The 24202-nt window shown below is 51.5% G+C and overlaps 1 protein-coding gene and 1 pseudogene across 5 annotated transcripts in view; both read left to right on the top strand.

Annotated features, from left to right (window-relative positions):
- Positions 1-23617, top strand: part of TNRC6C (trinucleotide repeat containing adaptor 6C) — a 73101-nt gene extending 49484 nt beyond the window's left edge. Inside the window, exons 10-22 of one of the 4 annotated variants that reach the window (XM_032456712.1) lie at positions 257-406; positions 1753-1899; positions 3729-3848; positions 5933-6016; positions 6213-6444; positions 8466-8633; positions 9751-9942; positions 10400-10543; positions 13758-13874; positions 15818-16012; positions 16648-16718; positions 17204-17343; positions 21518-23617. In XM_032456712.1, the coding sequence (XP_032312603.1) occupies positions 257-406; positions 1753-1899; positions 3729-3848; positions 5933-6016; positions 6213-6444; positions 8466-8633; positions 9751-9942; positions 10400-10543; positions 13758-13874; positions 15818-16012; positions 16648-16718; positions 17204-17343; positions 21518-21878 (2121 nt within the window). In that variant the 3' untranslated portion in view covers positions 21879-23617. Of the gene's footprint in view, positions 1-232; positions 407-1752; positions 1900-3728; positions 3849-5932; positions 6017-6212; positions 6445-8465; positions 8634-9750; positions 9943-10399; positions 10544-13757; positions 13875-15817; positions 16013-16647; positions 16719-17203; positions 17344-21517 lie in introns of all 4 variants that reach the window. The other 3 variants (XM_032456711.1, XM_032456714.1, XM_032456713.1) reach the window with 3 other exon arrangements.
- Positions 22495-23742, top strand: LOC106728708 (annotated as a pseudogene). The gene has a single exon (XR_001364978.2). The product of XR_001364978.2 is annotated as an uncharacterized LOC106728708 (transcript).
- The last annotated feature ends 460 nt before the right edge of the window (positions 23743-24202 follow it).

Raw genomic sequence — 24202 nt, 5'->3', positions numbered from 1 at the left:
TCCATAGCATATGAAAACATTGTAGGCTGATACATGTGTTTGTAAAGTAATTGTTAAAATGAAAACAGCATCTTAACCCTGTTTCTCTTTTTTCTTTTTCCCTCTTCCTTTTGCCCATGTTCTCCATTCTCTTGTCCACACGTTTTTGATCTTTCAATTCCTTATTCATCTGCATCCGTCTCTGTGTCCCGGGAAACTCTGTGCTTTGTGTGTGGACGGGCACTGCGCACAGCTCACGCTTTCTTTCCCCAATCAGGATGGCGGCCTCGTGGAAGAGCCCACGACTTCACCATTTTTGCCTTCACCAAGCCTGAAGCTCCCCCTTTCCAACAGTGCACTCCCTAATCAGGCCCTGGGCGGGATTGCCTCAGGGCTGGGCATGCAAAACTTGAATTCTTCTAGACAGGTAAGGCTGTTGGGAGAGGGCCCCTTTTACTTGCCTTTAAAAAAGATATGTTTGAGACGTAAACCTTATTTTTCATTAACACCTGTATTTTAAGACATAATTGAATGGGTAAAGGGAGCTGAAACGCTGTAAGGATTTCCTCTCAAGCGCTACTGGTGTTGAGAATTAAACCCAGTTTTTGACATGTAACCATCTCGTAAGAGAGGCTTCACAATTATGTGTGTGTTTACGTGCGACTGAGCTGTATTTGAGTTCAGCGTGCTTCGTACTCACTCCCCGTATGTGGGGTGACGCACAGGGCAGGGCACCCTTCAGGGGCCAGGCCCGTCCAGAGGTCCAGGTAGTGCCCACCTCTTCCTCATTTCTCAAATGATTATCCTGCCAGAAAACACCATATTCTCCCCTTTTTCCCAGAAATAGAGGTGACATCTCTCAGGGGTTCTCAGTGGTTTCCAGGGAGTGATGTTGGCGTTTCTCCCTGCCTGGGAGACCCCCCTGGGGATGGTGAAAGTCACAGGTAGACGTGACTGATGGCTGTGTTGTCCCCCCCTGCTCCCCTCGAATGAGATGATACTGGAAGCAGACCACGCTGTTCCCGCCTCCAGAGCCACCTTCTGCTTGGTTTTCTCCCGGCCGAGGCCAACGGCTCTGAGACTTCTCCCAAGGTCACTGCCATGAGACCCGGGGTGTCCCCGGCCTGCGGGATCCCCGCCATCTCACACCGCTCACCCTGGTGGCAGTTCAGGGAACGTCTGCATCTTGGACATCCCACGGTCGGGGAGGCAGCAGCCCGGTGGTGGGCCCGGGGGTGAGCCCCATAGCAGGATGGTCTGCTCAGAGCCCGGGGGATAACTCAGCCAGCAGAGGAGAAGGGATGACTGCAGTATATTTATTAGGTTTCACACAAAGCGAACTACCTGAGTTTGTCCAACTACCCAATTTCAGGTTTTGCTGAAAGAACAGCTGTATTTCCTTTTTGAAAATGTTGTGTTCTCTGGGCGAGTGATCCCCAGACAGCATCACCCTGTGACTCATCAGTGTCCACAGCTCGCGTCTTGCTCTGGTGCCCAGCACTGATCTGAGTAGTTTCTTTGAACACGGTAGCCTCGTGCGGGACCCCTGAAACCGCTGTGCGTGTGGCTTCTGCGATTTAGAAGCACAGGCAGGCTTCTCGGGCTGATGTGTCGTCGGTGCTGAGTTGAGTCAGCATGTGTTCAAAGCCCCTCTGGTGCAGGCTGAGAGTGGTAGGAGGGGCTGTGATTCTGCCTCCCTGCCTAGGGAGACCACGTGTCCCCCAGCTCAGTGTTCCGGTGGCAGCTCTGTGACAGGCCCCCGTCTCCCCACAGACCCCGAGTGGCAATCTGGGCATGTTTGGCAGCAGCGGAGCAGCACAAGCCAGGACCATGCAGCCGCCGCCGCCGCCGCCCGTGCAGCCCCTGAGCTCCTCCCAGCCCAGTCTCCGCGCTCAAGTGCCTCAGTTTCTATCCCCTCAGGTCAGCCTGCGCGCGCGGTCACCTAGCTGGTCCTCCAGCCCCGGGGGACGGTCCAGAACTGCCCACACCTCCAGCAGAGCTGTGTGCCCAAGTGAAGAGAGGTGCCCAACACCAGCAGTGATGGACTTTTGTCCTGGCCTTGAGAAAACTATTCAGAGGAAGCCAGTGACTTGTCCTGGGGTCGGGGAGAGGAAAGCAGCAAGTGAACTGTCGCTTAGGACGGAGGAGAGCTGGCTGAGCAGCTGCGAAGGGCTGACCGACAAACCCAGTGTGACCGTATACAGTAGGACCTGACTGTAGACTTTTTAGTTAAGTTTATTATTTAGTATTAGATCATTTTTTCCCATAGAGATACTTAAAAAAAAAAGACAATCAAATAGAATTAAGGAAAAGGATCTTGTTGTGCAATAGCTCTCAAGCATAATATCAATTATTTTCACATTAATATTGTTTGCTTTTAGGACGGTCCATCATTTTAGACTTTGGACTGAGTTTTTAGTTACAATGTTACAATCCTGATCCCTTATAGAATATTTAGTAATAGACTGTGATCGGACATCATAGAACCAGCTGGAAGTAATTATCATTCCACAGTTGTTTGACCCCAGATCTGTGCACTGAGTTGAGAGGCTGAAGTCTGAGTAAAGTAATAGTTAAATTCATTAAACAGGATACACTGTAAACCACTACAACAAACAGACCGCACAGTACAGAGGCGTAGAGAAGACAGACATGCCCTTCCCTCTCAGGAGACAGCACAGAAGGCCGCAGCCCTGCCCCAGCAACTTCCCCACACGGGAGGGGAGGCAGGAGAGCCTGGCCCAGGAGCTGCCGGACCCATCCACACACATCCTGCTGCCCACACCTAGTGGCACGGCCACCCCAGCGAGGGCAGGGGAAGGGGGGTTCCTGGAGAGCAGAGAGCAGCCTTCCCACACTCAGCACTCCCCTGTGTCCCGAGTGTCCCGCGTCCGTGTCCACCCACAACTGTCACATAATGTGTTTCCTTTACATTGATTTGCCTTCTTAATTCAGATAAATTTGTTCTCAAAGAAAACTTTATCTATCATAAATAGAAAAATCAGCATTTTTCTAAGACCCATTACACAACTATAAAAGTAAAAAATGCTCTTTTTGCGTAAATGCTGTGGTAAACCTACAAAGCACACGGCGGGAAACACTGAACTGGCCAATGTCAGGACCCTGATTGGCTCAGAGCAGTGAATTCCAGTTAAACAGGGAGTCAGGTTAACAGAGTCAGTTCCCCCTGAGAGGAATGTCTGGTCCTCCGAGCCAGGGAGACCACTTCCCGAGCGTGTAAACTTGAGTAGGGTCACTGCTCACCCTGGACGAGCCCTCTGGTCGGGGGCAGTGGCGCCATCCACCGAGCTCCTGCGGGGACTGGTCCGAGACACACGGCATCTCCCCACTTCCGTGAGGCTCAGACTGAGTGAGAGCACCGTTGTGAGACCGCCCCTGCACCGTCTCCGGTTCTCACATGATGCCCACTCCTTCTCACTTTGACAGAATGTGAAATCAGTTACCGGCAGGAGAAACCCAGAGCCTTAGAAAGTTCATTCATTACTGGACTATTTAGAGGAAGAAATCTCTTTCTGACTGTCCCTCCGTCCCTCCCTTCTTCCTTCCTCCTTTCCTGCTGCATTGTCCACAAAAGCGAGTAAACGACTAATGTTAAAACGGTCATAATTTTTTAAAAGCTTTTGAAGTTCACTCATGAGACAAAGATAATTTTCTTTTAGTTAGTCAGTTTTGATTCTGAAAAACTACATAGCCAAGTAAATAACTAATGGTGCGTTTTGTGTTGACAGGTTCAAGCACAGCTTTTGCAGTTTGCAGCAAAAAACATTGGTCTCAACCCTGCACTATTAACCTCGCCAATTAACCCTCAGCACATGACGATGTTGAACCAGCTCTACCAGCTGCAGCTGGTGAGTGGGCAGAGCGGCCGGGCCGCGGGCCTGGGACGGAGGAGGGGCCCCGCTCCCGCACGCTGGCAGGGACAGCAGCTCCCACCGCACGCCGTCCACGCCGGGGGCGTCCCTGCGGTTCCCCTCAAGTGTGTGCACTATTCCTTATGGGTGGTCTCACCAAGCTCTGTGATCAGCGGGCCGTTGGTGATCGCAGTCTCCCGGGTCGGACGGTTAGGCCTGCTTGATCGCCCTGAACCCCAGAACCCAGAACACCAGGTAGTGTCCGCGGGTGGTGTCCACAAGCACCCGTCTCCAGGCAGAAGTCACTTCCTTACATTCAGTAGACGCCTTAGAGATTAGGGCTTAATTGTCTCTCAGAATCCCTCTTGAGAAAGGCTGATGTAGCCTAATCATTCCTGAGTTTTATAACTTAACATCTGTGGAATTTTTAATTTTCAGTGATCTCATTGCTTTTACCGTGAAATGCCATGTCGTATCCCTAGGTGCATCTGGATGTATATTCACTGAAGGACCCACTCTCTTTCTTTCTTTAATATGCTGCCACCTGATTTATTTAGAAGTCTTGTCCAACAGCTTTGTCTCCTAGAAAATGAGTCATGCAGGAAGGAATAAAAGGCCCTCTGTAGGCAAAGCCGTGATGTCAAGCTTTCCTTACAGGAGGGCCTGGCACTCGGTGCTCACCCTTTGGCATCTGTTAGACACGTGTCTGACCAGTCTGCATGTCCAGCTTCCCAGTTAGTGGCAGGGTGGGGTGGGGGTGTCCTGGGGACCAACGGCAATGCAGGGAGGTGGCCAGCACCCTGGACGTGGGGTCCGGGCCACAACTGGACCTCTCACACTGAGGGAGCGGTGTAAGGCCCCTGGGAGAAGGGGCAGCAGCTGGGCTTCCGCCAGGAGGCCACTGACCCCGGGTGGACAGGGCACAACCAGGAAGCAGGCTGTTAGACCTCTTCCTGCAGAGGACACTTCCTATTCCTCGGTGACGTCAGAGGCACGGCTGGATTCTGATATGAGGCAGAGCCAATGGTCATGCTGATGTCCTGGAATCTTTCCTTTATGTGTAATTTTTATTGGCCCCTTTAGTGTCAAAGAATTATGTGTAATGTATTCTGCTTTAAAAACAAGGTATATTATTTTAACATTTTTCCCAGAAAAATTGGAAAAATGAAGTTTCATTGCATCCTAAGGCTAGGTTTTAGAGCGTATAAGGACCACTTAAGTGTTTTATTCCTCTCTAATTTACAGATTAATGAGGCATTTCTAGTAGTATAATCTATACCTCTGTTTGGATTCTGTTTTGATAAACTCTCTTGCCCAAAATGTCCCCAAAAATCCATGTTGTAAGAAAACAATTGACAACAGTCGGCCAACTTTTAAAGTAAACGGTCAAACCTTCTGCACTGGTGTGGGAAAAATCTGCTGTTCACGCTGGCGGCTCATGGCCAGGGGTCTGTGTGGACTGAGGTCACATGTGGCTCCTGGCACTTAAAGCCCTTTAGCCTTCATCGTTCTGTGATCATCTAGGGCTGCTGATCACCACTGGCCTGCCACACTGTCTGAGCCACCCTGGTCTCGGGTCTTTATCATCATAAGAGTACATTTGGATGGAGGGGCAGAGCTCAGCAGTACAGCACATGCCTAGCATGCACGAGGTCCTGGGTTCAATCCCCAGCACCTCCATTAAAAATAAACAAACTTAATTACCTCCCCCCCAAAAAATGAAATTTCTCCTCATTTCTTTTTATTTTTAGTTTGTGTGAATCAAGCAGAATAATTTTGATCTCTTCATTAATTAAAAAATACTTGCTGACAAACCTCATTACCAACACTCCACAGGGCACTGACTGAGTTACTTTTTACAAGTCTGTGCTCTAGAAAGGTTTTGGAAAGACATTCCTCCTTTTAAAAATGCTTCAAGCCTCACAGTATGCTTAGCTTAGAACACAATACGCTTAAACCACAGTGTGGCAAGGGGCCCGAGATTCCTGGCCATTTTCTCTTTTTTTAACTGATATGCAGAAGTCGAACCATTTGTTGGTGCCTTCCTTACAACCTGTTGAGGGTTCTCTTTCTGTCCCCAGGCGTACCAACGTTTACAGATCCAGCAGCAGATGTTACAGGCCCAGCGTAACGTTTCCGGACCCATGAGACAGCAGGAGCAGCAAGTAGGCGCCCCCGGACGGCTCAGCCCATTCGCTGGCTGTGACCTCCCCTGACCTTGTCCACGAGCTCTTACGTTGTCCTTGGTTTCTCTCTCATTGGGCCTCCCCTTTGTAGAGTCCCCGGGCCACCTGGGCTGGGGAGGAGGTGGGCGCGCGTTGGGGCCCCCCCCAGCCCGCTGAGCGCGCGTCTCGCCCGCAGGTTGCGCGCACAATCACTAACCTGCAGCAGCAGATCCAGCAGCACCAGCGCCAGCTGGCCCAGGCCCTGCTCGTGAAGCCGCCGCCGCCCCCGCCGCACCTGTCTCTGCACCCCTCTGCAGGCAAATCGGCCCTGGACAGCTTCCCCCCGCACCCCCAGGCCCCCGGCCTCCCCGACCTGCAGACCAAAGAACAGCAGTCTTCACCCAACACCTTTGCTCCTTACCCTCTCGGTGAGTCCCCGTGTGCCGACCCCATGTGTCTGGGGGGCTGAGCTGCATGGCAGAAGTGAGTTCCAGCCAGAGCCACGGAGCAGCTGTCTCGGCTCCTTCGTTAGGGAGCCGCCCTGGCTGGCTCCCACAGAGCAAGTTTTGCTGCAGCCATGAGTACTTTCAGTATAAAATCTTTTCAGGCAGTGCCGGTGAGCGCCCCAGAGCAATCTCGTCTCCGCTGCGGAGTCTGCACTTTGTTCCAACCCTGGTTCCCTCCAGCCTTCCCCGCCAGGAGCAGGAAAGGTGTGCGGGCGTACGGGAAGCAGCCACTTCTAAAGAGCAGCGGTTGTCCATACAGTCCTGTAGGGCAGGGCGTGATTTGTGCAGCCCCCCAGGTCAGCCGATAGGGCGCCTGCCCAGCACAGAACCCGCAGGTCAGTGGACAGCGTGGTGCCACCCTCAGGGGCACACAGGCTGGCCAGGAGGGGCACGGGTTATGGAACTGAAGACTGAACAGAAGGGATGTGTCAGGAAGGTGATTGTATGGGGGCACAGGTGGACCCTTGGACAACACGGGTTTGAAGCTGCATGGGTCCAGTTACACACAGGTTTTTTCGATAAATACTCAGCGTGGCGCTATGTGGTCTGTGGGTGGTTGAAGCTGTGGATCCGGAGGGCCGACTGTAAAGCTATACCCAAGTTGGTGACCGCACAGATGGTTGGCGCCCCTCCCCTGCCTCGATGGAGGGTCAGCTGGACTTTGCTGTAAGAGTCTAGGAGCAGGCAGCGGTGCCACATGCTTGTCAGGCTGGCGGGGGCGCCTGCAGCTGCGGGCAGAGGGGATAAGTGTCCCAGAGAGGACAGTGCACCCAGAAAGGCCCGGCCAGCCGAGCGGTGGCGCGCCTGGGCTGCAGTTGTCCCCTCCTGTGTGATGTGGCCACCTTCTCGGAGGAGAGGTGTGTTCTGATCACGTGAGCACGTTCTCCCTGATAGGCGATTGGGGTGTGTGTCTCTGCTGTGAAACTGGCAGACACTAAACTGATCCTTGTGTCCTTCCATCAGCGTCCCACCCGCTGCCGCGCACTGTGTTTAAGAAGCAGGGCATTCTCGTAGTTACCGCCTGACTCAGGAGCCGGGCTGCCACCTTGCCTCCCCGCCCCTCACAGCTAGCTCACCACTTACTTGTACAACCTGCCTGACTGCACTCCGCCTCACTTTCCCCATCTGTAAAGTGGGAATACTCACCTCATAGGATTCTTTTAAAGGTTAAGTGAACTAATACACATCACCCAGCGCAGTGGCAGTCCTTGTCACAAGCTCCATTACATGCCCGCTTTCAGCTCTAAGAAGTAGACCTCAGCCAGCGCACCGGGCCAGCTGGGGCGTGAGGCGGCACCCCGCTTTGAAATAGTTCAAGTCCTTTAAAGGAGGTTGATGTTAACTCCTAAAGAGCAGGCTTTGGTGAAGTGAACCCTCCCTGCCAGCCTGTTCGTTTGTTGGTACTTAAGTACACTCTCTGAAAAACTCGTCTTGATCTGGTGAGTTTCTGTGAGATGCCCTAACATCAGAAAAGGTTTTCCTAATTGTTTGGACTTGATCTGTTTTCCTGTGGTCTCTGACCAAGAAGCTTCAGAACCATATTTGGCACAAAAACAAGTAAAATGAAGGGAATCATTGGTCTTATTAATCAAAGACTACTTGGTACCATTTTCACCCTAATTTAGGAATACTATTCTTAGAAACGTGTGTTATTAAAAAGACAAAAAGGAGAGGGGAGGATGTAGCTCAAATTGTAGAGCACTTGCTTAGCATGCATGAGGTCCAGGGTTCAATCCCCAGCACCTCCTCTAAAAATAAATAAATAAACCTGATTACCTCACCCCCCCCAAAAAAGACGAAAAAGGTTTTTCTTCCCACCAGGATTAGAAGTTATAAAGTATTTGGCTGTGAATTAATACGTAGATTGACTCCCTAGGAGGGCCTTAAAAAGTAATGATTTAGAGGAAGAGCAGATATTACCATAATGGCTTTTTTATTTTCAGCTGGACTGAACCCAAACATGAATGTCAACAGCATGGACATGACTGGTGGTCTGTCGGTGAAGGACCCGTCTCAGTCCCAGTCCCGCCTCCCTCAGTGGACACACCCCAACCCGATGGACAGCTTACCCGGTGCTGCTTCCCCACTCGACCAGAACCCCAGCAAGCATGGTACGTCCGCGCCGAGGGCCGGGGTCTGTCACTTCTGTTCTGCTCGCACCTACCCTCATCCTGTTACTCTGACTACGATTCTTTTCTGAGAGTTCAGGGCTGAAAGCTGAATAAAAAAATACTGCATCCCAAGAAGCCAAACCAAGCAACAGCAAACCCGTCGATACGGAGAACAGAGTCATTACTGGAAGGGGAGAGGCGGGGGGAGGGGGAAGTGGGGAAAGAGGGTCAGCTGTGTGGTGACGGGTGGAAACTGAGCTTTTGGTGGTGAGCTCGCTGTGGTGTAGACAGTGGAAATGCAGTGTTGTGCCCGCAAAACTTACATAGTGGTATAAACCAGTGTTCCCTCAGGAGTTCAATATATATACAGTCCATTGCGTTCCAGAGCGCCTAGGGTCCCGGCTGCTCAGTGGCCAGACCCCTTGAAAGCTCAGCTGGCCCAGCTCAGCGCAGACCGAGCAGCGGTGTAAACGCCCACGCGCAGCGGAGGCCGCGGGTGGCGACGGGTCTGAATCTTCAGCAAAAATGCTGATAACCACAGGGGGGTGTCTTCCTATTAAACATTGAATTTAGCTCTAAATATCCTGGTCGCATAAACAGGAAAGGAAATTTAAGAAGGTGTATCATTCCCTCTGGACATCAGAGCATTCTGAGAAGACTCTTCTTCCTAGTGGTTAATTCTACAAGAAAGCCATCCCGTGCCATCGGCACTTTGCTTGGCCAGAGAGAGCTCAGTCGCCCGGGCAGTGGGGTTAGGCCTCTGAGTCCACCTGCCGGTTTGTCCTTCCGTAGTGAGGGCAGCAGACGAGGGGGAGAGACAGAGAGAACAACAGGGACACAGCTGAGCACGGGGACTCGCAGGCTGTCCCGAGAGAGCTTCACCGTGGTGCGTGTGTGCATCTCATCAAGAATTCTAACTTTACAAATTGAAACGGTTCCTAAAGAGTTTGTCTTTCAAGGGCGAAGTTTGGAGTAACTGGAAGGGTCCCTCCCTCCTGGAGAGTGCTGGGCAAACCGAGTCTGGCAGCTCCCTCACCCCAGAGAAGGGCACGGCCTGGCGCCTGGCACTGGGGGCTCGGGGTCCCTGTTCACTCTTTGTTCCCTTCTGTCCCCCCAGGTGCTATCCCTGGAGGTCTCAGCATTGGGCCTCCAGCTAAGTCCTCCATCGACGACTCCTATGGCCGGTACGATTTAATCCAGAGCAGTGAGTCACCAGCCAGCCCTCCTGTAGCTGTTCCCCATAGCTGGTCACGTGCCAAATCTGACAGTGATAAAATCTCAAATGGCTCCAGCATCAACTGGCCCCCAGGTAAGAGCGTGCACCCCTGCTGTGCAGTGCAGAGCAGCTCGTGCTCAGGCCTGTGGGGGGTGATTAGGCCCAAGAGAAAGCAGGGCCTGAGCTCAGAATCCTGGAAGCACTGACCCCGTAGGTAATGCGCTTATCAGATCAATGGCGGATGTGGTTGGCGCCTTGGGCCTTTCCTATAGCCCCTCAGCCAGGTGGGAGGAGAACGGGGAAGGGCACTGCATTCTGTCTGTTCGGCGGTGCCCAGGCTGCATCCCCCCATCTGGACACTGTCTCGGTGCTCAGTGTGGCAGCTGTGATCCCTAGTTTGTTCCAAAGGATTGGTGATTTACTGAAGAAAGTCTGAAGTGTACCTCTTAACCTACTTAGCAAATTGTAAACATTTTTATAAATGATCATGAAGCAATGTGAAGGTACTCTAACACGCATGTTTTGATTTTCAATTTTTGGAATTTTCCAGAATTCCATCCTGGAGTTCCATGGAAAGGACTTCAGAACATAGATCCCGAGAATGACCCAGACGTCACTCCTGGAAGTGTCCCCACCGGGCCCACCATCAACACCACCATCCAGGATGTCAACCGCTACCTCCTCAAGAGTGGAGGTGAGGGGCCGCAGTGGCACTCGGGCCTCGGGGACGGTGGGGGCGGCGAGGCGGGGACAGTGTGAGGCACATCGGTAGGGGCCTTCACTAGCCCCCAGAGCAGTGTCAGATGTTACGCAGCGCTCACAGGAACACAGAGATTGATTCAGGCTCAGTGTTTTTGCTGGATTTATTAAAACGTCATTTTTTATGAGCATCGTGTTATAAAATAACAGCATTAATCATTGAGTTTTTTAATGAAAAGGTTTTCCACTTGAAATCTCTTTAAACTAGAAATGAATTGACTCTACTTGTCTATCTCAGTCTGTTTTTCCTTCACACACAATCTGGTAAAAAAGACTGAAATTCTTCCCCTGGACTGTTTTCCTGGCACAAACTTCTGATGCTAAGCTGTGCCCACCCCGTGTCAGACTTAGGATCCAGCAGGAGGAAGTGATGAGCTGAGCTGTGAGACTACAAAACAAATATAATTTCAGATGCAGCAGGCAGAAGGGCAGTAACTCGCCTTCCCTTGAGACCCTCAGACAAAGACGTTCCCTAAGTGCTCATGCTGGTGGAGTTTTCTCACCAGCGTCCTAGCAATGGAAAGGAATAGCCAGGTTACCAGCGACACTCCATGCTAACAAAGCCGCATGGATAGTTCCCAAAATGTTCATTTAGGTTTCCTACTCCAGAGTGGCCCATGCGGGAGAGGCATTTCCTGTTCATGCTTCTTTAAAGTGGCAGGACTCTGCATGGGCCTGTGGTTGGGGTAGGAGGTGGCATAAACTCAGACCATCCTTTCTGCGCAATGCCAGGCACTCCAGGTGGTGGTGCCACTATTCTTAGGGGCATCGCAGCCTCCCCGCCATCGTGCACAAAGGAGTGGTTTGGTGGGGAATGGAGCCTATTGGAGGCAATGGGAACAGGGGGAGGCACTAGGAACGGGGGAAGCACAAGCCAGAGGTGGGACCTAGCCCCCAGGTGTGGCAACGGGGTTGTGCCAGGCCGAGAGCATGGTGTGTGTGTGGGTACGGCGGGGAGGTGCGAGGAATCTGGGCTGCTCTGCGTAGAGCAGGGCTTCCTGCCCAGAGCCGATGGTCACCCTGGTCCCCTGGCACCCAGGGCTTCGCTGGCCACCTCCGCCTGTGCATGCAGGTGCTGTCACGTGACACTGGCAGCCTGGGGGCCAGTGAGTCCTGAGGGCAGAGCTAAGCAGAGATGGACATCACGGTAGAGAGACACTAAGCCTCAGAGAGGCGCTGGCATCCAGTGGGCAGAGACAGGACCTCAGCTGTGGGGCAGCGGGGCCAGCAAGCACGGCCTCAAGCGGGGTGGTGGGACCTCTGGGGGCCGGACACCCAGCGCGGGGACGTTATGAGTCTTGGGCGGCTGCCCCTCTGTCCTGTGACCTGGCCACACCCGGGAAACCCTGCTCCCCCACCTTTTGGTTCGTTATCTGAGAGAGGGAGCAGAACGAGTAATGTATCTTTATGTAGAATACGTTCACAAAAAGCACCACGACCCTGGGGCTGGAAGTCAACTGCGAGGGCCAGACCCCTGCTGCCCCTCTGGGCCCATGTGCCGCTCCCAACACGTCCCTGGGACCAACCCCACTCAGGGCCAAGCCACAAAAGCCGTTGTATATTTGAATGATCAGCTTGGTCTAAAGTATAGAGGGAAAAAACTTAAGAAAATGTAGCCGAGGAGGAGGAGAATCAGAAAGCTGCTAAGCTCTTGATGTCGGTTTATTAATTTACGTATTTTCGGCGAGATTTTCTGTTTTGTTGAGTATACTTGGTGTTGGTTTTCTATTTACATTTTTGGTTTTTATTTATTGCCATTGGTATTAAGTTCCAACTTGATATTAAAAACTTGCTGTAGCCAAGTACTTATTTCGATGTTATAGCTTTAACCTTTATGAGGTAAATAATTATCAAAATGGTAAAATGTGCCCTTGCCAGCCTTCTGACACACTGATCCTAAAAAGGAAAGTTAACTATAACTTACTTCATGGAGCAAACTCCACTATTAAACTTAAGATCTCAAAGCTAGCACGCTGTTAAAATCTAAGTACCTTCCTGTGTTAATTACAAAAGAAGTACCTTGTAGGGTTAAATATTAAATAGTCTGTAAGCTTGGGATCTTGGGTTGATGCATTTCATTGGTAAATGAAAGCAGAGGTTTTAGGAACTAACATTAGGTTGTCAGTAAAGCTGGCACTTTTTAAAATTGAAGACCTGCAGATTACAAATAAATTTTAATTTTCCTCAGCTCTGGTGCCACATTCTAAGGAGGTCAGTTAGAACAGAGCAGCTGTAAACAGCTGTGCAGGCTGTAAACTGCACAAGTCTGGGAGGTGCCACACACCTGGTAGACCCCAAGAAGGTACCCCTGAGGTTGTTCAGTGCACCGCCCTGGGGGAGGCCCAAGTCTTTTGAGATAATGTCTGTGGTAATAAATGTGTGACAGCCGGACTGTTCTGTGCCCCTGTCCCTCCCAGCCAGCTTCCACACACGGGGCATGAAACTTTCCAAGTCAGAAGAGCTCTGAGCCACCCTGCGTGAACCCACACCGTTCCCGCTCCTTCCCCCTCCTCCTTCCCCGGCTCCCTGCTCTTCTCAGAGAACTGAGGAGGGGCGGCCCCCCCACCCAGGAGCGGGGCCAGGGTGTTCAACAGGAAACGGCGGTTCTGGGGACACAACAGCTCACGCTGACAGTTACTGGCTCGTATTTGTCCTCGTTACTCCTATGTTCAAAAGAGAAGCAGGAATGCGGGCAATGGGCTCCCTGAGCCTTCCCAGTGAGAAACAGTGCTGTCTTCTTACGGCAAGATCTGTAACAGATAGCTTGGAGTTTTATTTTGCTTTTCAATTTGTGGCTGTTGTTGGAGGTAATGAAAAGATGAGTATCAGCCCTGTAGTTTTACTTTTATCTTCCTTGGAAGGGAGAATCAGTGTGAGCCTTTAACTCTGATGTGCTGTCGTAAACATTCTGGTGGGAATTGTCTTCTAGTTCTGGTCTTTGCCGCCCCCCCCCGCCCCCCGGCCCTCCCGGCGGCGTGGGCACCAGAGGCGGTGGCGTGCCCATCTCACCGCGATCTTGGCCGCGTCTCACTCTCATTTTCCGCCATTTCCGAGAACGGCCGCCTAGGAGGAGACTGGTTCCTGGTTGGTAGAACTCTCGGCCCAGGCGGAGTGGCTCAGCCGTCTTAGTGCCGCGTTTGGTCCTGCAGGGTCCTCCCCACCATCATCTCAGAACGCCACGCTGCCTTCCTCGAGTGCCTGGCCGCTCGGTGCCTCCGGCCACAGCCGCGCTCTCAGCAGCATTGCGCCCGCGCCTAGTATCGCAGGTACGCATCCGCCTCCCCACTCGCAGGTAGCCTTTTCCTTCTTTCCCCAACGAAACTGATGGCCTGGCTTTTCCTGGTGGTCTGTCTGCCCCTACCTGAGCTGGGGGCCCGTGGTGTGACAGAGAGTGGGCCTGAGCTTGGCTGAGCCGCGGGGGGACCTTGGGCACAGCTGCTTCCCCCACCCCACCCCGTGGAGCAGGAGTGGTGACCTCTCCTCCGTGGGCTGTGCAGAGATCTTGGGATTATGTAAACCCAGTGCAGGACAAGAGGTGGCCGCTGCCTAAGCGCATCTGCTTCCCCCCTTCCCCCTGTGGCTGCAGACCAGAGGCTGCAATGGGTACGGACGTGGAGGTGGCCGCTCCTGGGAATTTGCTGCTACTTGCGTTCACCAGGGACGAGGAGGCCACAGCAGCCCCGTGCTTAACTCCCAGCACCCAAAGCATGGCCGCTGCCACCACCCGGATGGATGCGGGGCCTGGGTTACCCCTCACCCCTGTAGACGTTACCGGTATTCCGAGGAAGACGTTTCTTTCAGGCTCGGAGGAGCACTGAGAATTGTCATAATGACTTCAGAGGAGTTTGAGTCTGGAACTTGTAAGACAAGAATGTAAAGAGATGTGGACACACACACATCGTGTACAGGTTTATGAAATACGTGGAACTTAAGTAAAGAGGGCTTACTGCTTATGCATTTCTTCAGACATGTTTCCGCATCCCAGCAGCCTCCCCGTCCAGGCTCTGTTGAAACCAGTGTGAGAACGCTCTAGGGGTTCTCTTTCTTTCATACCAATACCTGGGGGAGAAAGGAGTTGTGATCCAGTTTAGCATCGTATTTTAAAAAAAAGAAAGAGCTTCTGGATTATTTCTATTCCTTCTGATGCTTATTCTCTCTAATGTCTAGAAGGGATGTACTAGGCCTCTCATATTTCCACACATGTAGCTCAAGAGATGGGCAAATAAAAGCATCTTCCCAGGCATTTTGCTTTTCTGATTAGCGGCCCCTTTGCTCAGACTAGCGTTTGTTGTTGCGAAGTTGCGGTCGACCTGGTGGCCGGGGTAGAAGGAGCGGTGCACGCAGGGTCTGTGCTGACAGAGGAGCTCGGTGACAGTGACCTCTATGCTTCCCGTCGTCACTGCGCCCGCCTGCCCGCTGAGGGGGGCGTTGCAGGCACCCCGGGGCACGGGAGGGGCAGAGGCTGGTGATCATTATTGGTTTTGTTTTTTCTCCCAAAGAGCCTTAAAACATGCTTCTTCCAACCAAGGTTCCAAGATGCCAAACGGCTCCGCCCTCAGGGCGCCTGGGCCACGCCCATTTCTGCAGGCACAGAGAGCCAGTCTCAAAGCTGTAAAGATACACTGGTGACGTGAGTTCAGTTATGTCAGAGCGGGTGTTGCTTTGAAATGGGACTTAGACTCAAAGAAATAGTGTAAAGAATACATGCGTTCCACCCATGACCGTGGTTAGTTCGTGTGTTTTGGTTTTTTGGTGGAGGGGAGATAATTAGGTTTATTTATTTATTCGTAGAGGTGCTGGGGATTGAGCCCAGGACCTCACGCATGCTAAGCGTGTGCTCCACCACTGAGCTGTACCCTCCCCCACTTGGTGAATTTGTTATGGGACACGTCCCAGCAGAATATGTTGATGAGTTAGCCTGAGCACTGACCTCCAGTAATGCTGTTTTCCGGGTGGCAAACTTGTGGCTGGAACATTTAGCAAGTTGAGTATCAGAAATACTGTCAGGGTCCATACTGGATACCAGCAGACTCTGTCTCTGGGCAGAAATCCAGGAGAGCGCAGAGCGTGCCTGTGGTTCTCGGGAGGGGGCTTCACCTCGCCCCCGCGGGCCGCTGGAGCCAGGGCGCCGGTGTGAGTCCCCGGACGCCGCTGCGACGCTTCTTCTCTGTCTCAGGAATGCCTGAGCTCCGTCTCTCTGCCTTTCTAGGTAAACTGTCAGACATTAAATCGACGTGGTCCTCCGGCCCTGCCTCCCACACGCAAGCCTCTCTGTCTCACGAACTGTGGAAAGTGCCCAGAAACACTACTGCACCCACAAGGCCGCCTCCAGGGCTCACCAACCCCAAGCCTTCCTCCACCTGGGGAGCCAGTCCCCTCGGCTGGACCAGCTCTTACTCCTCGGGTATGCATCCAGCTCCTGCCCCAGCGGGGCGGCCCCGCCTGCTCTGCTCCGCCTGTGGGGAAGGTCCTGCATCTCCTTTTTAAGGAGGGACCCTGGACCCTGGTAGGGCCGAGGAGCCACCCAGCTCCCCTGCCCGGGCTGCAGCATCCGCGCCGGGTGTTCACGCCGCTTTGCCCCCGCGCTGGGCCTCAGCGAGGCCCCTCAGCCAGCACGAGGGTGTCGGTCTCCACAGGGCTTTCTGGGCCAAAACCAAAACAGACCCCCAGTGGGAGAGCACCACCCTCCCTCCTCGGCCCTGCTGAGCTGCGGGAAGAGGTGGGGGCGGGGGCCTGAGAATTTAAGGAACGTTTCACAGCAGCCCTGCACGTCTGCTGTGTTTTTGTTAGCCTCTAGAGGGCGGGGAGACCAGGCCTTTCAGGCGACTCTCCAGTCTCTGCCCCACACCTGCCCCCAGGGGTCTGCAGGGATTGTCAGGGATTGTGCGTCTGGGTCAGTTTCCAAAGGTTGAGAAAGGCTTGGCGCTTGCGGGTCTGGCCTGTGCTGCGTCCGTGCTGGTGAGACGAGAAATGGCCGGTGGGGAGAGCCATCTGAGCAGCACGGCCTGGTTGACCGAGTTCTTCCCTGGGCTCGTGCAGGGTCTGCCTGGAGCACCGACACCTCAGGAAGGACGAGCAGCTGGCTGGTTCTCCGCAACCTCACGCCCCAGGTACGGGCACCCACGGGCGGGCGGTGCGTCTCACCAGCCTCACTCCGGCCCCAGCGAGCAGACACGCCCAGGGGTCCTTAACCCCCTTCCTGGGGAGTTGCTTACTTTTCACTCTTCTGAGGCTTAAAGAGTTTACCCTCATGAACAGAACTGCTCACCCGTAACTACCCGCTCCAGAACGACGTGGCCTCCCCGTTCCCGGGTTAGGGGCCTGCGAGGCTCTGCGCAGTGCGCTCTGGCCAGAGGGGGTCAGAGCCAAGACAGTGTGTTCTTCTCCTGATTAGCCTCGCTCATCAGATGTAACTCTAATGTCCAAGATTTTACAATTGCGAGGTAGATGACAAGGTACAGAAGGTTAACATCCTAAAGCCGTATACTGAGCCCCTTTGAGGCGTCTTCCCAGCGCATAGTGCGCCCGGACTTCCTGAACACCTGCTTTGACGAGCGCGGTGGAAGAAGTCCCTCCCCCTCTGCTTCCCCGTCAGATCGACGGCTCCACCCTGCGGACACTGTGTTTGCAGCACGGGCCTCTCATCACATTCCACCTGAACCTGACGCAGGGCAACGCCGTGGTCCGGTACAGCTCCAAGGAGGAAGCCGCCAAGGCCCAGAAGTCCCTGCACATGTACGTTGCTCCCCTGCCCTCGGCCGCCCCGTGCTGCACCCTGGCAGTGCTGGGCCCGGGTGTAGTGGGCGGGTCCTGTGGCCCTGGGGACCTCGGGCACAGACGCCGGTTATCTCATGGTCTAGAGGCTGGAAATCCTACAGAAATCCAGCATGTCCTCAGGGGCGGCTCCTCCCAAGGCCTTTCATGGGCTTGCTCACGGCTGCCCCTCCCATGTCCACACGGTCATCTCTCAGTCCGAGTATTGTATGTCCTGACTTCCTCTCCTTATAAGGACACCCATAGCGAATTGGGTTTCTCTCTCATGACCTCATATTACCTTAATGATCTCTTTAAAGACCCTCCCTCCAAATAGAGGTACAATGAGGTCTTGGGGGTTAGGGCTTCAACATAGGAATTTAGGGAGAACACAGTTCACACCAGAATAGGTGTCTTGTGACATGTTGGTGTCCTCTCTGCTGACTTGCCGCGGCTCTGCCCTCCAGTAGGGAAGCCCCCACCACCTCCACCCCAAGAGAGGACACGTAGAGCCTGGTGACAGACGATGCGCCCCACCAGGTAGCGCTGGGCACTCGGCACGTGTGTGCCCACTGCTGGCCTCGTCAAGGTCCCTGCAGCTTTTGATGAGATGTGTGAGCAGACCTATCCAACGACGTCACTTGAGATGTGGACCCTGGAAATTAGTTGTTCCTGCTTCTAGCCTAGGATATAAATTACACCCATCCTGAACGATGCTCGAGTTTAATGGTGCGTCCACACACTTCCTTAGAAAGGTGCTCTCCACACCAACACAGCATAGCAGCTAGAGTCTAAAATGAGGGGGGGAGAAAAGTTCATAAGCCAGGCTTGGGAGTAGCAGTGACAACCCGTGAGCTGCAGGACTGCTTCTGGGGGACCTGTGACATGAAGCCTTCAGCTGCACTGTTCCATTAAAAGGAGAAAAACAGGGAAAGCCAGTGAGGCAGACACAGGAAGACCTCCGCTCATGTGACCCCTGCCCTGCTTGCTTGTTTGTTTGTTTTGAGTCTTTGTTCTCTGAGATGTAACTGACATACAACATGGTGTCAGTTTAAGGTGCAGGACATGTTGGTTTGACACATTTGTAGATTGCAGTGTGGCTACCACTGTAGTGAGCTGACAGCTACATCAGGGCAGTAGTTAGTATTTCTTTTTTGTGGTGAGAACATTTAAGATCTCCTGTCTTAGTGACTTGGAAGTGTTGCGGAGTGTAGTTACCGAGCTGCCTTGTAGCCCCGGAGCTCACTCGTCTTCTGACTGGAGGTTTGTGCCCTTTGACTAGTCCCTCCCTGCCTCCCCGCCTGCAGCCCCTGACAACCACCAGCCTACGCTCTGTTTCTGCAAGGCTGGCTTTTTCAGATCCCACATGTGATCGATACCATGCAGTATTTATTTGACTTAGCTGACTTAGCAGAAGGCCCTCAAGACTGATCCAGGTTGTGGCAGGGTTTCCTTCTTTCTCATGGCTGAATAATATTCTTGTGTGTGTGTGTGTGTGTCTCTCACATCTTCTTTATCCGCGGATCTGTTGACGGACACTTAGGTGGTTTCCCTGTTTCGGCTGTTGTAAGTGATGCTGCAGTGCACCTGGGCATCCAGGGATCTCTTCAGTACCCTGTTCATTTCCTCCGGATGTGTAACCCAGGAGTGGGCCTGCTGGATCATATGGTGGTTCTGTTTTTAAGTTTTTGAGGAGCCTCCATACTGTTTTTCCATAGTGGCTGGACAAGTTTACATCCCTACCAGCAGTGCACAAGGCGTCTCTTTTCTCCACATCCTCCCAGCACTTGTGATTTCTTGTCCTCTTGATGATGGCCAAGGTGTGAGGGGTGTCTCACTGCGGTTTTGATTGGCATGTCCCTGACGATTAGCGACGCTGAGCATCTTTTCATGTGTCTGTTGGTCGTTTCTGTCTTCTTTGAGGAAATATCTATTTAGTTCTTTTGCCCATTTTGTATTTGGATTGTTTGGGGGTTTTTTGGTTGTTACCAAGTTATCTGAGGTTCTATATATATTTTGGATGCTAACTCTATGAGACAGCTGGTTTGCAAACACTTTTCCCATTTTATAGGTTGTCTTTCCGCCTGGTTGATGGTTCCCTTGATGTGTGGAAGCTTTCTAGTTGGATGAGGTCCCTCGTTGAGTTTTGCTTTAGTTGCTTGTGCTTTTGGTGTTATGTCCAAAATTTCATTGCTGAAACCAATATCAGAGAGCTTTCCCCCTGTGTTTTCTTCTAGGAGTTGTATGGTTGCAGGTCTTATTTTTAAGTCTTTAATCCAGCTCAAGTTAATTCTTGTGAGTGGTGTAAGAGAGGGCTCCAGTTTCTTTTTTCTGCTTGTGCCTGCCCAGTTTTCCCTGCACCATTTGTCGAAGAGACTGTCCATTCCCCATGGAGTGTTCTTGGTGACCGTATCGAATGTCAGTTGGCTTGTGTGTGGGGGTCTGTTTCTGGGCTCCCTGTTCTGGTCCACTGGTCTGTGTGTCTGTTTTTATGCAGCACCTGCTCTTCTGGTAACTGTGGCTTTGTAGTGCGCGTGAAGCCAGGAAGCCTGATGCCTCCTGCTTTGTTCTCTCAGGTTTGCTTTGGCTGCCTGGGGTCTTTTGTGGTTCCACACACATTTTAGGATTGTTTTTACTATTTCTATGAAGAATGCCATTGGAATATGATAAGGATTGCACTGAATCCATGGGTGGCTTTAGGTTGTATGGACATTTTAATGAGTTTTTTAAACTTTCTTTGGGGGGTGGTGTAATTAGGTTCATTTATTTTTAGAGGAAGTACTGGAGATTGAACCCAGGACCTCGTGCATGCTAAGCATGCACTCTGCCACTCAAGCTATACCCTCCCCCTCATTTTAACGATAGTTTTAACTCTTCCAACCCATGAATACAGGTTAGCTTTCCATCTGCGTCGTCTTCAAATTCTTTCATCAAACTCTCACAGGTTCCCTTGTAGAGATCGTTCACCTCCTTGGTTACATTTATTCCTAAGTACTTTATTGTGCTTGATGCTATTGTGAATGGGACTCTTTTTCTTTATCTCTTTTTCAGATGTTTCATTCTTAGTGTGTAGAAGCACAGCTGCAGTTTTACTGAATTCTTTGATTGGTTTCAGCAGTGCTTTGGCAGAGTCTTCAGGATTCCCTCCGCATGAGGTCACATCACGTGCAAATAAAGAGCATTCTGCTTCTCCCCTTCCAGCTTGGGCACCTTCCATTTCTTTGTCTCGCCTGCTTGCTCTGGCTAAGACTTCCAGTCCTGTGTTGAACGGCTGGGGGTGGCACCTGGTCTTGTTCCTGACATCAGAGGACAAGCTCTCAGCCTCAGCCCTGAGCGCGGCGCTAGCGGCCTGCGTGTGCGCGGCTCTTACTGCCCTGAGGCCTGTCCTGCCAATTCCCTGCGCGTCGAGTCGTCTTCGTCATGAAGGGATGTTGTGTTTTGTCGGCTGTATTTCTGCATCTACTAAGATGATCATGTGATTCTGCCTTTGATTCTTTTAATGTGGTGAATCCCATTTATTGATTTGCAAATGTCGAGCCACCGCTGCCAGAATCCCAGAGATGAATCCCACGCAATCGTGGTGTATGATCCTTTTCATGAGCTGATTCAGTTTGCTAATATTTTGGTGAGAATTTCTGCATCTGTAGTCATCTGTATTGGTCTGGTTTTCTTGCAGTGCGATCTGGCTTTGACATCAGGATAACACTGGTCTTGTAAAATGAGCTGGGGAGTGTACCCTCCTCTTTAAGTTTTTGCAAAAGTTTGAGAAGAATTGATCTTTACCCTCCTTTAAATGTTTGGTAGAATTGACCAGTGAAACCGTCTGGTCCTGGGCTTTTCCATGTTGGGAGTAGTCAGCTGATTATGGATCAGTCTCCTTGCCCGTTATTGGTCCTTTCAGATTTTCTGCTTCTTCACGAGTCAGTCTTGGTAAATCATGTGTTTCTAGGACTTGGACCATTTCCTGCAGGTGCCCAGATGGTCGGCGCCTCCTCTGTATTTCTGTGGTATCAGTTGTAATGTCTCCTCTTTCCATTTCTGCCTTTACTTATTTGTGTCTTCTTGTTTTCTGAGTTAGTCTAGCTAAAGGTTTGTCGATTTTGTTCATCTTTTCAAAAACCCAGCTCTCACTTTCGTTGCTGCCCTGCCCCTGCAGGTGTGTCCTGGGAAACACTACCATCTTGGCCGAGTTCGCTGGCGAGGAAGAAGTGAACCGCTTCCTGGCCCAGGGCCAGGCGCTGCCACCCACCTCCAGCTGGCAGTCCAGCAGCGGGGCTGGCCAGCCGCGGCTGGGCGCCTCGGGCAGCTCCCACGGCCTAGTGCGGAGCGACGCCGGCCACTGGAACCCCCCGTGCCTGGCCGGCAAAGGGAGCGGCGACCTGCTGTGGGGCGGGGTCCCCCAGTACTCAAGCAGCCTGTGGGGCCCCCCCAGCAGCGACGACGGCAGAGTCATCGGAAGCCCCACCCCTCTGAACACGCTGCTCCCCGGCGACCTGCTCAGCGGGGAGTCCCTCTAGCCCCAGGACCCCGGGCACCCCCATCGTCAGCACTGGGGGGGAGCTGACCCTTTCCAGTCCGGCGTCGCTGAGGACCCGCTTGCCCCGAGCAGCCCGGCAGCCCTTTCGAGTACCTCTGTCCAGTACTGCAGACGAACCTTGGCCGCAGCCCTTGCGAACTGTTCCCGAGACAGTGCGGGCTGCGCGGGGTCAGTGTCACGTGGAATGACAGGATGCTTCTCACAGCTTTTTATTTTGTGTCGTCCTATGTTTGTACGGTGTGTTGTCATTTTGATTTTTTAAGTATAAAAGCTGCTTAGAATAGTTCTATCATGAAGGGCACTTTTCAGATTGTGGGCTGGAAAGGGTTATTTTATCAAGGGGGGAGGGCGGGAGGGAGACGAGAAAGCCTATTTAAAACGAGCCTGTGACGATTATGCACATTACCAGAGGCGGACCCCGTAATCAGGGGGGAGCTGGCGCCCACCCCTGGGTGCGGTCCCGGCGGCCCGGACCAGGAGCCGAGCGGAAGGAGCGGGCTGCGATCTGTTCTCCGTTCCCACGGAGCCGCCTATGCACATTTCCCTTGTTTCATTACTTTTTCATGTCATTTTTTTTTAATCCCAAAAAATATTTTTTAAAAGTTAAAAAAAAAAAGAGACATATCAAACATGCAAATACTTGAATCCAGCAGGCCAATAATGAAATGTGAACACTTTCTAAGTCTAATTCTACACTTCCAGGTTGACATCAGTACGCAGAAACAGGCTCTAGGAAAAATTTCTAAGTTCACAGCCTATGTGTGTGAGTGTGTGTGTGCACGCGTGTGTGTGTGTTGAAACAGAATGTGTGTGCACGTGCGTGTACGTGCACACTTTCTGTGTTCGTGTGTTAAGTGCGTGAAGGATTTAACTGTGGGTTTTCCCTTTTTTCAGTATGTGCGCTTTTTTTTTTTTTTGGCGCATTGGTCAAACGTTTGTTATTATTAATTAGCTTCTAACTTTGCACTGAGTGTCCCTGCCCTTCCTTTAGCTAATCCTATACATTAAAGAAAATTCATAGGACAGGGCCGGTGACAATTCATGTGTAAATGTTTACTCAAGGACTCTGTTATTGCGTTTAAAAATTACAGTGTATATCTCTGGAGAAATAATATGTATACCTACCTTTAGCAGCTTTTTATTGTGGACTCATGCAAGAAAATTATTACCAGAGTATTGCACCATTTTTCCATTTGGAATATAAAGTTAAAGAGAAAAACTCTTGCTGAACTGTGGCCATAGATACTTGCTTGTAGAGGATGGATGGTTCCGCGGGAGGAGCGGAGACAAGCACTTGGACGTGGGTTGTGACTGCTTCGGAGGGGCCCGGGGTTAGGGCTCCCACCTGTTTACAGACCTTTTTTTTCTCCTTCAGACTTTAAAAAAATTTTAAAAAGGAATTAAAAAAAAAAAAGACTTCCGTCGTAAAGAAAACTATTTTCAGAATGCAGACCCGCTACTTCAGAGCTCTGGGATTGAACAGTGTTGTTTCCCCTCGGCCATCGTCATGGACTCTGTCGACTGTCCCTTCTTCGAGGTGACGAGTTGTGGTCACTGTCTTGCACACGCGGGTGCGCTCTCAGGAAAGCCAGGGTTCCCGAGGGGCGGCTCCACACCATTTCATGTATTTTGTAACCCAACTCCTAGCACTGAAGATGTTATTAAAAAACAAACAAAAATAAAAAAGAAAGAAAAAAAAAGAAAATAGAAAAAAAAAAACACAAAGAAGAAAGATACCTAATCTCTAACGTGTAGCAGTTACGTATGTACCAAATAATGGACTCAAAGGAGATAGATGTTCGAAGAGTGCTTTATATATTAAAAATCGCTTTATGTTTTAAAAATGATCAATGTTTTGATTGTTTGGCAAGAAAGAAAGACAATGGAGTAACATACCCTCAAGTATGTTTAAAAAAAATATATGAACATTGTGCTCCCTGCCTGCCTGATCAGGAAACTTGTGCATTACATTTTTTTTAATTAGCTTTTTAATGGTTTTATCAAAACAAAACAAAACAAAAAAACATAAAAAACGAAAAAAAAAACAAAAAAAAAAGAAAAAGAAAGTTCCTGCAAAATTGCAGATCAACAAAAGCTGGTTTTATAGAGGATCACGAACTATGCACAAACTGGTTCAAGACTTTTTCTCAAGTTCAGTAGTGTATTTCGCTAAGAAGACCTTCCTCAGAGTAACTGCATCTCATTGCCATTACACGTGCCCTGTGTGCTGGATGCACACGCCCCCGTGCACCCGCATCAGACACACGCGCGTGGCCCAGACGTACAGCTTCCCTGCTGCGTTAG

Source organism: Camelus ferus, chromosome 16 (genome assembly GCF_009834535.1).
Source record: "Camelus ferus isolate YT-003-E chromosome 16, BCGSAC_Cfer_1.0, whole genome shotgun sequence".
In the NCBI taxonomy this organism is placed as follows: domain Eukaryota; kingdom Metazoa; phylum Chordata; class Mammalia; order Artiodactyla; family Camelidae; genus Camelus; species Camelus ferus.
The sequence above is the reverse complement of the archived record's forward strand: the minus strand, read 5'-3'. Positions and strand labels throughout refer to the sequence as shown.